Source organism: Tinamus guttatus, unplaced genomic scaffold (assembly GCF_059628265.1).
Source record: "Tinamus guttatus ecotype Peru unplaced genomic scaffold, ASM5962826v1 Tinamus_guttatus_pri_ptg000314l, whole genome shotgun sequence".
Lineage (NCBI taxonomy): Eukaryota > Metazoa > Chordata > Aves > Tinamiformes > Tinamidae > Tinamus > Tinamus guttatus.
This window is the reverse complement of record NW_028288848.1, coordinates 5,555,492-5,572,887: the sequence shown is the minus strand read 5'-3', so window position 1 is coordinate 5,572,887 and position 17,396 is coordinate 5,555,492. Positions and strand designations below refer to the sequence as shown.

At 42.4% G+C, this 17,396-nt stretch overlaps 2 protein-coding genes across 2 annotated transcripts; one reads left to right on the top strand and one right to left on the bottom strand.

Moving 5' to 3' along the window:
- Window positions 1–486: 486 nt before the first annotated feature.
- TAF5 (TATA-box binding protein associated factor 5) lies at window positions 487–12,625 on the top strand. The gene is made up of 11 exons (XM_010224963.2): window positions 487–1,047; window positions 2,138–2,378; window positions 3,557–3,872; window positions 4,564–4,727; window positions 5,107–5,242; window positions 6,316–6,436; window positions 7,793–7,922; window positions 8,938–9,102; window positions 9,515–9,692; window positions 9,814–9,991; window positions 11,308–12,625. Exons 1-11 carry the CDS (start codon window positions 495–497, stop codon window positions 11,523–11,525), a joined length of 2,400 nt encoding a protein of 799 aa, XP_010223265.2. The 5' UTR covers window positions 487–494; the 3' UTR covers window positions 11,526–12,625.
- A 2,507-nt stretch (window positions 12,626–15,132) lies between these two features.
- On the bottom strand, window positions 15,133–17,291 carry ATP5MK (ATP synthase membrane subunit k). The gene is made up of 4 exons (XM_088528873.1): window positions 17,188–17,291; window positions 16,431–16,522; window positions 16,255–16,350; window positions 15,133–15,224 (listed from the first exon to the last, which is right to left on the bottom strand). Exons 2-3 carry the CDS (start codon window positions 16,515–16,517, stop codon window positions 16,258–16,260), a joined length of 180 nt encoding a protein of 59 aa, XP_088384999.1. The 5' UTR covers window positions 16,518–16,522; window positions 17,188–17,291; the 3' UTR covers window positions 15,133–15,224; window positions 16,255–16,257.
- Between the last annotated feature and the right edge of the window lie 105 nt (window positions 17,292–17,396).

The window sequence follows — 17,396 nt, the reverse complement described above, 5'->3', positions numbered from 1 at the left end:
AAAAAGATGATAGAAATAACTAGAAGCCTAAATGAGGGGAGGGGGGGGGCAATATAAAGGATTATTTTCTCTGTAAGGATTTTGAATATCCTAAAAGGCCCTTAGCAGCTCTTTAATGCTCATTTACAGCATCGTGGAAACACTGCTAATTTATAAAGAGGCTGTAAGAGACCTTATAACAAAAACTGCTACAACAGGTGAATAAAGTTCCGTCTTTCACGCCGCTGGGGGTGGTCAAGAACGCTGTCACCTGCCGCCTAGGCTCCTGCCGCGTAACCCACCCCGCCAGCGGCGCCCGAGCTTCGCCTCTTCTGCGGCGGGTCCCGCGCGGGGCCCTGTCGCCCGCGCTACCGTAAACCACTCCCGACAGCGTCGCAAAGAGAAGCCGCTAGTGCGCGGGGAGGCGGCCGCGCTTTGCCCGGAGTGTCGCAAAAGCGTCCGCGCCTGGCGGCGGCGGTCGCCCGCCCGCCCGCGGCGGATGGGGGCGGCGCAAGATGGCGGCGCTACCCGAGGAGCCGGCGGAGGTGGTGGCCGTGAAGCCGGACCCTGACGCGGGGCCGCCGCCGCCGCAGCCCCCCGCGGCCCCGCCGGCCGTCGCCGCCTCTCCCGCCGTCCCCCCGGCCGCGGCGGCGGAGGGGGAGGCGGCGGCGGCGGGCGGCGGCGGGGAGGCGGCGCCCCCCAAGGCGGCAGCGGCGGCGCCGGGCCCGGCCGCCTCCTCGTCCTCCTCCTCCTCCGCCTCGCCGGCGGCGCTGGACCGGCAGACGCTGGTGGCGGTGCTGCAGTTCCTGCGGCGCAGCAACCTGCGCGAGTCCGAGGAGATCCTGCGGCGCGAGGCGCGGCTGCTCGGCGACGAGCTCGGCGCGGGCGCCCTCAGCCCCGCCGGCCTCGCGGGAGCGGCGGGCGGCGAGGCGGACGGCGCCGGGGCCGGCGAGGCTCTGCTGGGCCGCGTCTCCGCCGCTGCCGCCATCGGCAGTGGGGGCAATGTCGCCGCCGTCGCCTCCACCAGCCCTGGCGTGGCGGCTGTGGCCGCGGTGCCGCCGGGGAAAGGTGGGACCCGCTGCGGGGCTCGGGAGGGTGCGAGGCGCTGCCCTTCGCGGGAGCCCCCGGGCCACACGATCCCCCGCGGGGCAGGGGAGCCCGCCCGGGGTGCTGGGGCTGTTCCGCGGGGCGAGCGGAGAGATGGAGGTGATCACCGCGCCGTCAGGACAGAGGGGGCTCCTGCCACCGTCCCCCAGCTTTGTCCCCCTCTGAGCTAAGAGGCTCTGGGTCCCCTTGGCCCTCAGAGAGGACAGTGCAAGGTGTGGCTACCGGTATGCGAATGGATGCCCATGGCTCTGGATATGTCGAGAGAATGGAACCATAGGATACTTTTGATGGAGGCTCCCTCTCTTTCTAGTCCCCCTTGGAACTTGTGTTCCTGGGGTAGTTTGTGCCAGAGTGCTTTTAAGCAGTGGTTTTCATGGAGCAACTTCACAGAATTTTGAAAGAATTATGAAAGCTTTGGAACTGATGTGTCCAAGATTCAGTACTATAAAGTTATCTTGTTCCCAGTATCAACTCATATGATCATTTTTACGTAAAAGATGAAGTGATGAAAATATGCCTTGACTGCTGTAGATAACAGAGCTTCAAGAGTTGTTAGCAGGGGCGAAACATCACTGCCCTGTAGTGGTTGTGTTGTGCTCCCAGTGAACTGTTCACTTCAAGCTAATTCATTTGGTAAAAGTAAAATAATTACAGCGGGCGTATTCTGCAGACTCAGAAAGATCCTGTTTCTCGTCTGTTTCTAGCCTGAGCAGTGAAGAGAACTTTATCTGATGCTAGCTGTTAGTTAATATAGGGCCTAATTCTGCTAAGATTTTACATGAAAAAGTAGAAACAACTAATTCATGGGCAACTACTAGCAAGAAAGAACAAAAAATAGCTGAGGGTGCAAGAAGAATTGGCTGGTGGGCTGTAGTTCATGTGCTACCACCTTGCTGTTCTTAATGCTTAGGCAGCATTGAACCAGCACAGCTTGGTGTTGAAGTTTTGCTCTGACCACATCACCTTAGCAGAGGGTATGTGAGGCACTGCGTGTTTGTGAGTTCTTTCTGTCCAGCTCACAAGCTCTTGTCGTTTGATAATACCTTTACAGTTGGAGGAGGTGTTGTTGTGGAAGACCAGCCAGATGTGAGTGCAGTGTTATCTGCCTACAATCAGCAGGGGGATCCGACACTCTACGAGGAATACTACAGTGGATTAAAACACTTCATCGAGTGTTCCCTGGACTGTCATCGAGCTGAGCTATCCCAACTGTTTTATCCTCTCTTTGTGCACATGTATTTGGAATTGGTTTACAATCAACACGAGAGTGAAGCAAAGTCTTTCTTTGAAAGGTAATTTATTTATTTTATATATTTGTTATGTAGTTTTGTTTTGTTGGTTTGATAAATCTATGAATGATAGTAGGCTAGCATTGCATATCTATGAATGTGTTATTTTCCTTCTCTAACGGCGAAGGGATTTGACTGAACTAGCAGTAATGTGCATTTCTGTAACAGTTCTTAAATTTTTTTCCATTCTCGTGTGTTAAAAATATATGTTAACTACATGCTTTTGAAGTATATAAATGCACACTTCGAACCTTTTAAATAATTGGCTCATGTGAATTTGAATAGGTAGATGCAAATCATTAAAAAAGAGGTGGTTCTTTCTTAGCGAAAGATTGCTGGGTCGTTTTTTTTCACACTAGGAAACTGCACCGAAATGCAAAAGTACTTCTCAAAGGATTAAGTGAGACATAGTGAGATAAAAAGAAAAAAAGAAAAAAAAAAAAAGGGGTTAACCATAAGTGAATTACTTCAATCTTATTTGAAGATTTTTTTTTGGCACAAACCATGACATTATCCATGAAATTAACAAGTTTTTATAGTGCTGTCACTATGTCTCACTTAATCCTTCGAGGAGAAATTAAAATTTGTTTGGGGTTTTTTGGGCATTCAGGGTAATTACTTCAACCCAAAAGAATAACTTTTTCCTTTAAATGCGGTCATAAAAATAGTTCTGTAAGTGCAGTTAAAATGTTCTTTACCACCAATATTTTATAACACCATTTGAGTAAAATGAAAAGCGTATTTTCTTGAGACTCATGTTGACTTTTAGATATTGCAAGTAGAGAGTAAGAAGCACCTGCCTGTTCATTGCAGATATACATATTCACGTAATTAATCAGCTCTAAATACTAGCAGTCTTGTATAACCAAAAATGCCCTGTAGTTTCTGATTAAGGTTTCTGTAAATAAGCTCGTTAATGTAAATGTTCACTGCAGGTAGTAACCTTTTGCTCATATGAATTCTGTGAGCTTCCATTTGTTCTCCTAATCCTGTTTTTTAGCTACTGTTGGGTGCTTTTATTTTGTACCGTAAATCACTGCTCTAACCCTCTCCAGTATAAAATCTTATTTCAGCAGTAAACATTTTCTTAGTAACTTCTGAAAGCTCTTTAAATGTTTAATGTAACGTGTTCACTTAGGAGGTTTTCATAATAAACACTTCATCTTAAATTGTTACAATAGATTTCATGGAGATCAGGAGTGTTATTACCAGGATGACCTGCGCGTATTATCAAGCTTAACCAAAAAAGAACATATGAAAGGTAATGAGACCATGCTGGACTTCCGAACAAGCAAGTTTGTGCTGCGTATTTCCCGTGACTCCTACCAGCTCTTGAAGAGGCATCTTCAGGAGAAGCAGAACAATCAGATCTGGAACATAGTTCAGGAGCATCTCTACATTGATATCTTCGATGGGATGCCTCGCAGTAAGCAGCAGATAGATGCTATGGTTGGAAGCCTGGCTGGGGAGGCAAAGCGAGAGGCCAATAAAGCAAAGGTAGGAGGCAATGGTTGTTGCACTCTTATTATTGAGTAATTTGAGAAGGTTGGGAAGACATTTTTCACTTTACTATAGGCTGCCCATTGCTCCTGGAGATTTTAACAGACAGCGTGAATGAAGAGAAGGGTGCAATTAGGTGCTGACAGGAGTAGAGAGAGGGACCACTAGCTGGTCTCAGAAGAACCTGTCAAATCTCAGTGAGATATGGTTCAGCTGGTCTGAACACAAGGTGAATTCCTGCATTATTCAGTGATTTTAAAATGAACACCTGGGTCTTTGACTTCTTCTCTTGTATGACCAAGGTAACTTTTAGTTACTGTCACTTGCTATTGTGAGGATTGTTTGTGCGAGTCTAATATGCTTATAGTACTGCATAGACAAGGTATGTAAGCTGTAGGAGCTTACAGAGCAGGAATCTTGCTCTAAGAATGTGCTAAGAGATGGTGGGAGAAATTGCAGTTGTTCAGATGGTCTGTTCGATAAAGACAGCAGAACATATACATCATCAGATTGTTATAGGATAACCAGTAATGAATGCAGTAGTATTAAACATAATAGTTTTAAATAGGCAGCTCTGTTATTTTACGATCTTGGACTACTGTATTGAAGAGTTTCCATTTCAAAAAAAAACTTTTCTGTAGGAACAGCAAATATTGTTTTGTCTCATGTCTGTCATATTGCCTTCCAGGTTTTCTTTGGTTTACTTAAAGAGCCAGAGTTTGATGTGCCTTTGGATGATGAAGATGAAGAAGGGGAAAATGAAGAAGGAAAACCAAAGAAGAAAAAACCTAAAAAAGATAGTGCAGGATCTAAAAGTAAAAAACAAGACCCTAATGCTCCTCCCCAAAACAGGTAACAAGGAGGAGGAGGGCCTCATGGAGAGAGCTTATTAAATCTAGTTCAGTTATACCCAATCTGTAACTTGGCTTACATGGTTTATTTATTTATTTGTCTCTTTGGCTGTTCCATCTGTAGCTGTAAGCTGTTAAAATTTATGTCAGTTACCTTCTAGTGTTTTCAGTCTTGATTGTTGCATTCTTTGTTGCCTGTCTGGAATGAAATTTCTCAAAGAACTGTTGGCTCTCCATTTATTTATTTGTCAGTTAATCTACATATTCTTTCAACTCTTCAATTCTTATTTTGTATTTGAATATTGAGCTATTGAGGTGTCTGTGCTTAAACTGACAAAATGGAAGGTGCTTTTAATTGGTCAAATGTGTCCTGCTTGTAGAATTCCTCTGCCTGAACTGAAAGACTCTGACAAATTGGATAAAATAATGAATGTGAAGGAGGCTGCAAGACGTGTGCGTCTTGGCCCAGACTGCCTGCCCTCCATCTGTTTCTACACGTTCCTTAATGCTTATCAGGTTAGTAAAAGAAGGCCTTGGGTAATATGGAAGAGGGAATCAAAGTGAGAAATTGCCACTCAGTGTAAAAAAGGATGCTTTGATGCATGATTCTTTTTAGGTTTGCAGACTGAGATAACTGGATTGACCATTATATAGTGATTCTGCTCAAAGATCTTCTTGATGAATATTTAGGTTAAAATTTGTAACTTAAATACTGGGACAGCATAGTACGTGGAGTAAAATTGGCTCTGGGCATAAGCAAGCATGGCAGTGACTTAAAGTAGCCGAGTGCTTTGAGGGACAAAATATCCATGGCTCTAGTGCCTAGTTAGAGTTAAATACTGGAAAGCCAAGCTGGCAGCTTTTTTGCCACTATGGGAAAGAGCTGCTGGGAGAAAGTTGTCTGAGCAAGAACAGTCATTTCCCACACGCTGGCCATTCTCCCATCATCAACAGCAAGCTGTAGTTAACAGCTCCTCTGCTTCCTGTGCCAGGAGGATCCAGACTCTGCCTCCTAATACTCAGAATAGCAAAATCTGATGTTTACCCATAGTTTTGAGAAATTTTGTGCCATTTAGCTCACTACTTTCCTCTTTCTTTCTTTTTTTTTTTTTTTTTCCCCCCTCTCCGGCTTCTTGGCAGAATTAGCAAGGCTTACTAGAGTGTAGGGGTGTATTTGGAATGAGCATCCCAGCTCTTTCAAATAATGTTTAAAGGCTTCCTTAAAGTATTTAATTTCTGTGATTTCTGTGGTTTTGTTCTGGTTTTACTGTATTTTTTTTTACCACTTTTCCTGTAGGGTTCTGAGTGTATTTTGTAGAATACACTTGAATACAGTAGATAATTTGCCCTGAAATACTGAAAAGCAGTACTGTCATATTGTTATTAACCAGACTCCATTCATGTTTATTCTGCATGGCATAGAGATGCATGTGTGTTCATTTGAAGTACATGTATACTTTTGTCCAGCATTTTTTAGAATTATTTATTTTGCATATCAATCTAATTTTCTTAGCAGTATTTAGGATTTTCTAGTATTCAAATAATTGTAAAACATACCGACTTATTATAAATGGCTGTTTTGCATGTAGGGTCTAACTGCAGTGGATATTACAGATGACTCTAGCATGATTGTAGGAGGCTTTGCTGACTCTACTGTCAGAGTGTGGTCTGTGACTCCGAAGAAGCTTCGTAGTGTGAAAACAGCAGCAGGTAATGAAATGATGCGTGCTTATCTTAAATGTTATGCTCTTAATATGCTCTTAAGGCAGCTCTGCCCTGTGTGAATAGGGAAAGGTGTCTGTATCAGGAGAAATGTCTTCAGTGGTCAGATGTTATCACTTAATTGATTTTGGAAGAAGCAATATGTGCACAGGTGTGTAATTGTGTACTGTAGTTTGGTGGTTTTTGTTTTTTTAAAAGGATTTTCAGTGCTATATAGAGAGGAAATACACGTTCTTTTTGATGACCAAAACATTGCAGCTCTTTGCTTTAGTCCCCAGTTGGGCATAATCCATAAGCACATATATCTTTTGTGGACAAATAGATTATATTTAGATTTACTGTTATGGAAAGTCAGAGTTTGGATTGCCCAGCACATTGAGCTGTATGGTTGATGTAGCACTTGGCCTTGCTCTGTAATGAGTTAGGTATCAGGCAATTGGAGCTATCAGCTCATAAGTAGTAGTTTAGGTGATCACTCTGTTCCAACAGCTCTCCTGGAAACAATAATTCAGAAGGAATAGTTTTCTTTAGCCAAATCAGTGCCGGAAAAATATCAGAGAGCTCAGTAGTTACCTGTTGTGAGTGTCTGCTGCTAGGTAGTCAGCATGCAGAGCTTGGAATGGCCATACTGCATCTTGCTTCTTGAATGTATGGTGGCCATAGGGTGTAGGAGACAGCCAGGTGTAGGAGATTTAGGGGAGAGACTAGAGGTATCATAGGGGAAATCAAAAGGGGAAACTTTGAGGAGGATGGAAGAAAATGTCAAGTATTTCATCACATGCACAGATTCATGGAAACCAGGCTTCTTTAATTCTGCTGTTATGAAATAGTGTGCTATGTTTGAAGCTAAATATCAAATGAACGTTTCTTTATATTTAACTGACATGTGATTGTGGTGTTCAGCAATCTGTGGTCTACAGACTAGAAGTTATTTTAAGTTGTGCATAGTGTGCTGCTGTCAAAACGTGCCTGAATAGCATGTTTATGGCATATTAACTTTCTGGGAAAAGACAGGAAAAATTGGCATCTCTGTCAAGAAAGGTGTTTGTTTAGAGATTGGATTGTATGCATATGAAAAATAACATACCAGGATTAGTTTATTCTCTACTTTTCATCAAGAGCTTTAAAAAAAAGAGTGGTTAGGTAAAGCGTTGTTTTTACTTCTTTTGGTGATAAAAACACTTCTAAATGCCACTTTGAATTTCAGAATTACAATTCCCTGGTGCTGTATCTTGTTCACTTCATACTCACCTTTTAAAAAGAATACCAACTGCGTTGCTCTTCATGGCAAAATTGTCTTTACTGAATTTCTGACTGTTATGCATGAAATTTGAAATGTTACAGACCTCAGTCTCATCGACAAGGAATCAGATGACGTCTTGGAGAGGATCATGGATGAGAAAACAGCAAGTGAGTTGAAGATTTTATATGGTCACAGTGGACCTGTCTATGGCACCAGCTTCAGTCCTGATAGGTAAAACAAGTTTATGAGTTCCCTAGATAGCTTGTTCCGAGACTTGATCGTATGTTACTGCTATGAACATGTTGATGCAGCTTTTTCCAGAAGGTGAAAGTGATTCTTGTGTACACAGGTTATAAGGAACTGCTAGGTGGGAGTGTAAGTGCTCAGTAAGCCCTGAGAAAGGGCAAGTGTTTGCCCTTGTCAGCTTTTACTGAAATCAATGAGGAGTCAAGGATGCCCTGCACTTTTATTGAGATTTGGGACTTATATGGCAAAATAGACCAAGTTGCAATTTCAGCTGGGTTTTAGCTAAGTGAATTGTAGAGAGGGAAACTACTGCTGCATCGATCCGACATGTGATAATGTAAAACATAAAAATGGACTGAACATAACTTCTCTCTACACTTATTCGTTTCCCTTATGTCCTATAAGCCTTTATTTTCAAAATGTATAGCATGGTATCTTTGAAATGGAGGTTAAAAAACATGAGGTAACTATGAGAGTCTGTACTGCAGAAAGTACATTCAGACAGCTGAAGTATTGCTCACGTGTATGTGGTTGCACAGGAAACAATCACAGCAGAAATACATCTGGGAAGTAAACTCTGTATAGAATCTCAGCATTTTGTTTAGTGTGTTCTTCTTGTTTTAAGTAATAGTGTAAGCCCTTAGTGGGCATTATTTCCATATAACTGGAATTCCTGATTAAAGGTGAGCTGCTTTCCTTCCCCGCTCCTATCCCTCTGCCTCAGTATTGCGATATCATCAAAAATGGTTTCATCAACATCCCAAACTGTCCTTATTTTATTCATTTTTTTTTTAAACATTAGGACCTAAATAAGATTCCTCTTGAACCTTACCTTGCCAGAAGTGTTCATTTCTATTTGACAAGCTGAACAACCGCTGATCAATGGACAATTTCTCTTACCATAGAGCTCATAGTATTTCTGTAGATATAAACATATATGTGGAAATAAATTTTGTGTGTAAGGTCCATATATAACATGCTCTACTCTCTCTTGTGACAGAAACTATCTCCTGTCCTGTTCTGAGGATGGCACAGTTAGATTATGGAGTCTGCAAACATTCACATGTTTGGTGGGATATAAAGGACACAACTACCCAGTATGGGATACGCAGTTTTCTCCTTATGGATATTACTTTGTGTCAGGGGGACATGATAGAGTGGCTCGGTAAGAAACCGGATGACTTTTTAACTTGTAACTTTGTGGTGGATGTGTCTTGGAAACTGATTAGCTGAAACTTTCTAGCCCACTTTGTTGATAGGAATGAATTTTATTTCATGTGAATTAATATGTATATTTTGATGTAGTTTGTTTGCATTTCAACACACTAAATTAAAACAAATGAGATGGTGCACTCTTATGTGTCCATCTAATCATAAGTATTATCTTTCTATTGCTTAATAACATGACAGTATATTTTTCAGCTTCTGAAATGCATCCTTTTCCCAAGCAGCTTTTGCTACTTTAATAAAGTGTCCAGTCAGAAACCACTGCTTAGATACTTTTTTCTATTCCTCAATGTACAACAGATCTCAAAATTCTTTAGGGTTTTCTGTGTTAATTAAATTTTTCTTTCAAGTCTATGGGCAACAGATCACTACCAGCCTTTACGGATATTTGCTGGCCATCTTGCTGATGTGACGTGTACCCGATTTCATCCCAACTCTAACTATATTGCTACGGGCTCAGCAGACAGGACTGTGAGGCTCTGGGATGTTTTGAATGGAAACTGTGTGAGAATATTCACTGGGCATAAGGTAAAGGCAAATCACTCACGGTGTGAAAGTGAGATGCTGAAAAGCAGTGTTCAGCACAAATACAGCTTGACTGAAGGTGAGTAGACCTCATTAACTAATTCTGCCTAAATGTGTGTTTCAGGGACCAATTCATTCACTGGCATTTTCTCCCAATGGACGATTCTTGGCTACTGGAGCAACAGATGGGAGAGTTCTGCTGTGGGACATTGGGCATGGCTTGATGGTGGGAGAACTGAAAGGGCACACTGATACCATCTACGCACTGAGATTCAGTAGAGACGGGGAGATCTTGGCATCAGGTAAAACCCACTGGAGACAGGGAAGTTTCCATTGTGCTCCCTCAATCTGAAGCAGAACAGTATCACTGATTCTTTTAAGATGAAGAAGGCAAATCACTTGCCTAGCAAAAGTAGCAGATTAAACTCTTTCCAAGCTGAGTATTTAAAGGACCACTAAGCATGAACTGAGAGAGAAGTGTTACACTGTTAAAGAGAGTGCAGTGAAGTTCAGGATCTGGGTACAGCAGCAGCAGAGCTTGAAGCAGGAATTAGAAATAACTCTCAGGTAGAAGTGGCTGTAGTAAGAGAGGCGGAATATTGGAATGGGAGGTGGACAAGCGGCAGGACTGGTAAGAGTAGAGAGGAAGGGACGAGTTATGCATTACCTTGTTATTTCTTTATGATAGATTTTTGATATAGAAATATGTGTGTAATATTGCACGTGTATGTATTTACAAATATACATGCACATAGAAATACTCATATAACGATAGTCAGTTCTATGAGCAGTGCTACTTCTGAGGTCTCCTTGTTTTTCCAACTTGTCCATGCAGACTATCTGATGTCTAATATAGCAGAGCCTCTCCTCCAGGAGGAGGAACTAAATGTAGTGTCTCTAACTTCAGTCAACTGTTTACATATTATGTATAGTGATTTATTAATTTTAATTTGCTTTGCTCTGTAAACTACTTGAAACTTAACAACACATTCAAGATACTGATAGGAAAAAAACAATTCATGGAGAGGGCAATCATATAAGGATAACTTTCTTAGGAAAGGTTAAAAATATTTGAGACTTTTTTTTCTTTTGTACATACCTAATTAAGTGCAGTGAAAATCCTTAGTAAACCACAACCACAGGAATGAAAGCTAGCAGATAAGGTATAGGTCTGATCCAGCCCACAGGCTCATTCCTTCAATATATCTCTTAATATTGTAAAGAAAACAGTTCTCTGGACCTATAAAATGATGCTGTCCTCCCTGTATGGAACAGAGAAACTGACACTTGTGATGGGATCATAAACATGTCCTGAAATCAGCTTCTAGACCTCAGGATAGTTGTACTTCCCGGTGCTGATCAGTGTAATCCAAACCCATATGCTTGGAGAAGGAATTTCCTTGGGCTTTATCCACAGCTTCCATTTGAGGTTGCATAAGGGTGGCAATCTGAGGACTTTAATGGGCGTTCAGTTAAGTTAGCGGCTCATTAGAATGAGGAGGAGGGCATAAGTATTCTCTGCTCCAAGCAAACCTTCCATGGGCTCTACTTTTTGTTAAATTTCTCCCCCTTTGTAAAGTGTAAGACCTTAAACTGTTTTTCTCCCATTTCCTCTTAGGTTCAATGGATAACACAGTTCGGCTGTGGGATGCTGTGAAAGCATTTGAAGATTTAGAAACTGATGATTTTACTACTGCCACTGGACATATAAACTTGCCTGAAAACTCACAGGACTTGTTACTGGGCACCTACATGACCAAATCAACCCCGGTGGTACACCTCCATTTCACACGCAGAAACTTGCTGCTAGCTGCAGGAGCCTATAGTTCACAGTAAATTACGAAGCTGTAAGACTGACTGCCAAGTCATTGCAGGAATGACCTCAGGGCTTGAGACGAGGAGGAATGTCTTGTACAGATGGACCCTGCTGGTTTGTTGGAGGAAGAAAAAGCAAAGCTATGTAAACTAATGCAAACAGCATCTTCTCAGTTCTGCATTTCACATTTGTCCACAATTTGAAAATACTGGAAATTGACAAGACATCGTGGCTTTGAAGGAAGGAATTGTTTCATGGTGCTTTTGATAAATACATATATACACGTGTATGAAAATGGCTGTCTCCTCTCAGAGATGGTTTTGAGCTCTGCTGAAACTTTTGGAAAGCTAACAGCCTCCATATGTGTTCTCAAACTTTTTTTAAAGCACTTAATTTATGGTTGGCAAATGTTTACTCTGTCTCAAACACAGGCAAAAACTGTTCACATGCACTCAGAAAAGAAGAATGTAGTGGAATTCACTGTAGCCTGGGCTGGGCAACAGATATGCTGCGAGTAATACTGCAACAAATCGGGCATTGAAAAAGTGGGCCCAACAGGTAGGGGCTGTGGGAACTACAAGGAAGTTGCAGGTTAGAGCTTTTCTGTATCCAAGTATTAACTCCTGTAAAGATTTCAAGTTCCTGCACTCATTTGAGATGCTAGAAATGCAGATCTTGTAATTCTGTTTTCAGAGGTAGCCTACATGTTTTATGTGATATGCAACCAGAACTGAAACCTGAACACCTTGTTGTATGAAAAGAAGGAATTGAGGCACAACTGAGAGATTTTACTCTTAAAAACAGTGGACTTGAACCCTTCTGCAGTATATTAGAAAAGATCTAAAGAGATTTAAAAACCTGCTTCCTTTCTGCATGAGTCTTAATATATCAAATTGTAAATGTAGTGAAGAGCCAAGAAAACGAAACATTGCATCAGAAAGCTTAATCAGTCCTAAGTGCAGAATTTGCTTTTAAAGCTTTTCAAAGGTTGACTTGTCTGCAGAGGTGACAATTTCCACCTGCCAAAATGTTATCCCAGTTATCCCAATAAGTCTTCCTAGAAAATCAGTAAAGCTTGGAACTTGGCTTCTAAGGAAAACAAAACACTGGGAGGTTTAACCTATTTCTGTGTCTTTTAATAGAAGCAACAGCACCAAAGGACAGGTCCTGTTTCTTTCAAATCTTTTACAAGCTGCACAGGGGGAAATCTGTTTTGCATTCCTCTCTGCTTCCAGTAAGAGCTTGGACACTTGTACAATCTACTGCCTTTCCAGAGAAAATAAGAAAAGTGAGACTGGACATTTCTAAGGTAAAGTGAACAGAGAACTACCTCCCCCTCTCACCCTTTCTATGCTTCTAAACCCTGAAGTAAAGGGGAACCTTACATGTCAAAATAAAGGGTGGAAAATCCATTAGGGAAGCTCCCCTTGAAACAGGGGTTAAAATAAATTATTATGGAGGATTTTTTTTGTGTGTTATGGCTGAGTTGTTAGTACTGGTACCTCAACAAAACTTAGCGCTCGATCTGAGCAGTTGGATTTTAGTACAGTTATGGTGAATCAAACAAGTTACCTAAAACATGCACAGTTTTGACAGCTTAAAAAACCTGCCACATTCTGCCTTTGTATTTTGTACAGTTTTATACTTTTGATATTATAATAAATACTAAAACCATTTAGTTTGTGTCTATAGACTTATGTATTGCAGGAAGATGTTTTCTTCCGTGGATACTTGCAACAGAAGCAAGAGCACTGCTGGTAAGTGTAAGCACTCTGCTAAAGGAAACAATAATTTAGAAATGAGTAACTGATAACTTATGTTTAACTATTTAATACGATTTAGTTCTACAGTGGATGATGGCTTCTAGTAATGAGGTGCATTACACTGTTACAGCAACCATTTTATCTGTAAGAATGTATATAGTGCTATACAAACAAGAAGAGGAAGAGTTTCTTGGAACTGCACTCAGTTTTTCACTACTCTGTTTATGCCCCTGTGCTGCTACCCTCAGCTTGGGAAGTAGGTTCTGTGCTTCAGCAGGCAGGTTCAAGCCCTGCTGCTGGCAGCCTTCCAGGCAGCACCGTGTTACTTAATCCTATCCACACAGAAGGCAACATTTCAGTGCTGGGCAGGGAGCAGTTAGGTGCATCCAGCTGTGGTGGAAGTAGCTCACCCAGAGGTGCCTGTGTCTAGGAAAAGGCATCACCTGTCTCCTGGAGTTGGTCTGTGAATCTGCTGGCTTCCATGGTTGGGTCTCTGCCTCCACTATTTTCTGCTGTAACAAATTCAAGGGCCAGTGACTTTCTGCAATGCTTTAACACTCACAGAAAACTGTTTAGTGCTAAGGAATGTGAGTCTTGTTACAGGAATTTAAGCCTCCATTAAATATCTAAGGCAATTGTAGCCTACTTTTTTCCATTTCTAATAATCCCACAGCCTCTAACTGCACTATACAGCCTTATAGTTCCCAGCCTAAATTAATCTTTTGATGAGTTGAACCACATCCCTTCACCCCATTAGATGGTCAGGGCTGAATAAGAACAAGGGCCTTTGAACCTTAAGTGGAATTTTCATATGCATTTGGGCATGTTTGCACTGAAGGGGAAGACTCAGCTTGGCTCCTATTAGCTACAAGATGCCTCTTTGGTACTTGTTTTGGTCTTGGCTAGGAAGCTTCCCTCCAGACTATCTCCTCCAGTCATCCACCTTAACAGTACTTACCTTTCATGATCACCAGAAATGTGCAAAACGCCTTACTCCAATGCAGCACAGTATATTTCAGGTTGAACAGGTAACACACCATCCCTTATAAGGCTTTAATATCAGCTAGAAATTAACCATTTTCTTTCTGGCAGTTATCTCTGCACGAGGCTTCTCACAGATAAAAAGCTAAATACCATATTTCATAGTTGGGCTCCAGCACCAAACCCTGCTTCATTGTTTGGTCCCCTAACTCCCCAGCCACTCCTCTCAACTAGGGTGCCTAAAGCAGTGCTGTGTAAAAGACTCTCACTGGAATACTCGGGAGACACTGCACTAAATAGCTTCCTAACATCAATGTTACCTAAGTGATAAGCAAAAGAAAACAAGCACCTCCATTCACTCATTCTTTTCTCCTCCTTGGGAAAAGGAGACACAGACACACACGCTACACTTTATCAGTCTGTGTTGGAAGGCTTTCCATTCAAAGCAAACAGATTCTGTAAAAATCACACAATACAGACAACTGAGGCAAAAGTAAATCCTGTTAATGTACATCAAATCGCTGTGAGAGAGAGACATGTTTTTAAGCTTTTAAAATACTAAGAACTTAAAAGATGGGAATCAATCAGGACAATCAGTTAACTGCAAACCTCTCATTCAGTAAATTATTTGGGAATACAGAGAGGTTTTGACCAGCTGCAAGCTCCATGCTTGGACATTTATGCTGTTGAGGTTTTTTGCTGCCAAGTTGCCTGAGCTGATGCTCAGGACCTTTTAGAATATGTCATAACAGCAAAAGCATAAAGTAAGGCTAGTAATAACAAGAATCAGCTCCTACACTACAGATAAATATTTTTGTCAGAGAGCGGGGAGAAAGCTAAGTGACACGATTCTGTTCTGTTGCACAATTTCATATTTTAAAGCCAGTTGTTGTATATATTTTATTAGACTAGCCATAACAAGACATCAACTTCTGTTACAGTGACACAGATGGGAGGTTAAGTCATGCCAGCAACCTGCCAAAAGAAGAAAGATCAATCATAGCAGGTCTTGCATAGCAATACTAGTAAGCAAGCACCACTTTCCCTTAAACCCAATTTAAGAGCAAGTAAACTTGACCATACCCAAGACCAAAAGGAAAAAAAAATCTTTTAACTGGCTATGGTTATTGTTTTACAATTAATGCAGATCAGGAGAGACCGTAGTATCCCCTTCTCCCTGCCCGCCCCCCCCCCCCCCCCCAAAAAAGGTCATTTCAGTAGGAATTTTATATTTGACTCTGCTCTTTGCCAGAGTTGTGCAACACGTGTTTGTTGCTATACCAGAACAAAAAGTCTATGAAGCTTTATCAGGTTTGGCTGTACAGACCTTCTTTTTACCATGCTCTAATTCACAAGTCAAATGCTTGTGTTAAGAAATAAAAACATAACCACCCATCAAGCACAGTTCACCCTTGCAGGGATTCACTCTATTAGTCTGAGCACTCGTCTGTAGGGCCCTTCAACAATGAACTGTGCCAGGTGTAGTTTCTTTGTATGCTGCTCCTTCATTATATTTAAAGCAAAGTTTGAAGCAAATGCATCAATCTCTTCCTGGAACTCTTTAATACTACTAACAAATTATTATTGTTGGGTCCTCAACTATTATTTTATTACTTCTATACCCTATGAAGTGACAAGTTAGCCCCATTTAACTGCAAAACATCAGGATAGAGGCACCTAACAGTTTTAGGAAAGGCTGACACACCTTGCTGGGACACCTTTCAATTACCCCTTTCTTGCTGCTTCTCTTTTTCCCTATTCTGCAGGGTAGGGATCATAGTAACCCAAAATTTCTATATCCCCTACTAGGGACCTACTTTGAATATAACCCCAAAGCAAAATGACTTGGTATTTACCATTTTAAGTGGTAAGCTCAACTGAGCTATCAAGTTCACATGCCTATGCTTCTAACTCTAATATTTTTCTAGAAACTTGTCCTTTGTCACTCTTTCTTCCTGGACTAACATTGAATCGTTTTGGTCGTGGAAAAATAGCAGCCACTTACCATTCACTTCTCTGCCACTGCAGGAGTACTCTTTTTAGGCCTAAATTTGAAGTATAAGACGATCATTGCAACGGTGGCGTATGTCGCTAATACATACTGAAAAATAAAAGTCTAGTTTGAGTTCAAAGCCCCTCAAACACCATCACACTACACTACATAAGTTAAGCAATACATACATTCCTCCTGCCTATGATGGTGTAGGAATTGAAGTACTTCTGGAATCCAGTGAACTGGTGTTGAGAGCCCGAGTCATGGCCTGCCATGGTCACTTGTCCTAACAAGCAAAACAGGTAAGTTAGGACAGGATAAGCTGCTAATCATATCCAGTTCTACAGTGAACTTAATGCTTCCGTTGTCAAATATTAAGCTGCCTCAGGGCATTCAGCGGATGCTGAATAAACATAAGGGATAGACATATTCAGAGCACTTTATCTGGAAATGCAGTGTTGCACAAGTGACAGGAATGGAGACAAGGAAGGACAGGGAGGATATTTGTGGTTATATATACACATACATACATATGTATAATACATAAGCTATTATAGCATATACATTATACCTTAGAGCATATGCATATAGCATATGTATATAGCATATGCATTATACATTACATCTTATGTATTATACATATCTATTTATATATATAATGGGGATAGCTGGCTGTTAGTGTGCAAGCAGTGTAAACGCAGCACGGGTGCCCCAGGCTACCCGGGGAAGCAGGAGCGGGCGAGGGCTACGAGCCGCCTCCGCGGCGCGTCCCTCCTTCTCCCCCAAACCGCAGCCTGTCCCGTGCGGGGCGCCCTTGAGCGACCCCATCGCCCGCCCTCCGCCGCAGCCTAGCACCAAGGCCCGGGCCCGACTCCCGCCGTAGGAGGCCGCGTCCCCGGTGCCCCCAGGGCGGAGCGGCCCCCGCCCACGAGGCTTCCCCACTACCTGCGCCGCCGCCGCCACCGCCGTCCCTCAACCGTCGCCGCTCTGCCCTTCGCCAGCGCCCTCCCACAAAATGGCGGCCGCCAGCGCACCGCCCACTGGGCCGCGCCATAGGCCGGCGCCGCCGCGGGGGGCGCGGATTGGCTGCGCCGCCGAGGGCGCGGTCCTTCCCCGCCCCTTTTCCCACTGGTTGGTTGCCGACGCAGGGTTTT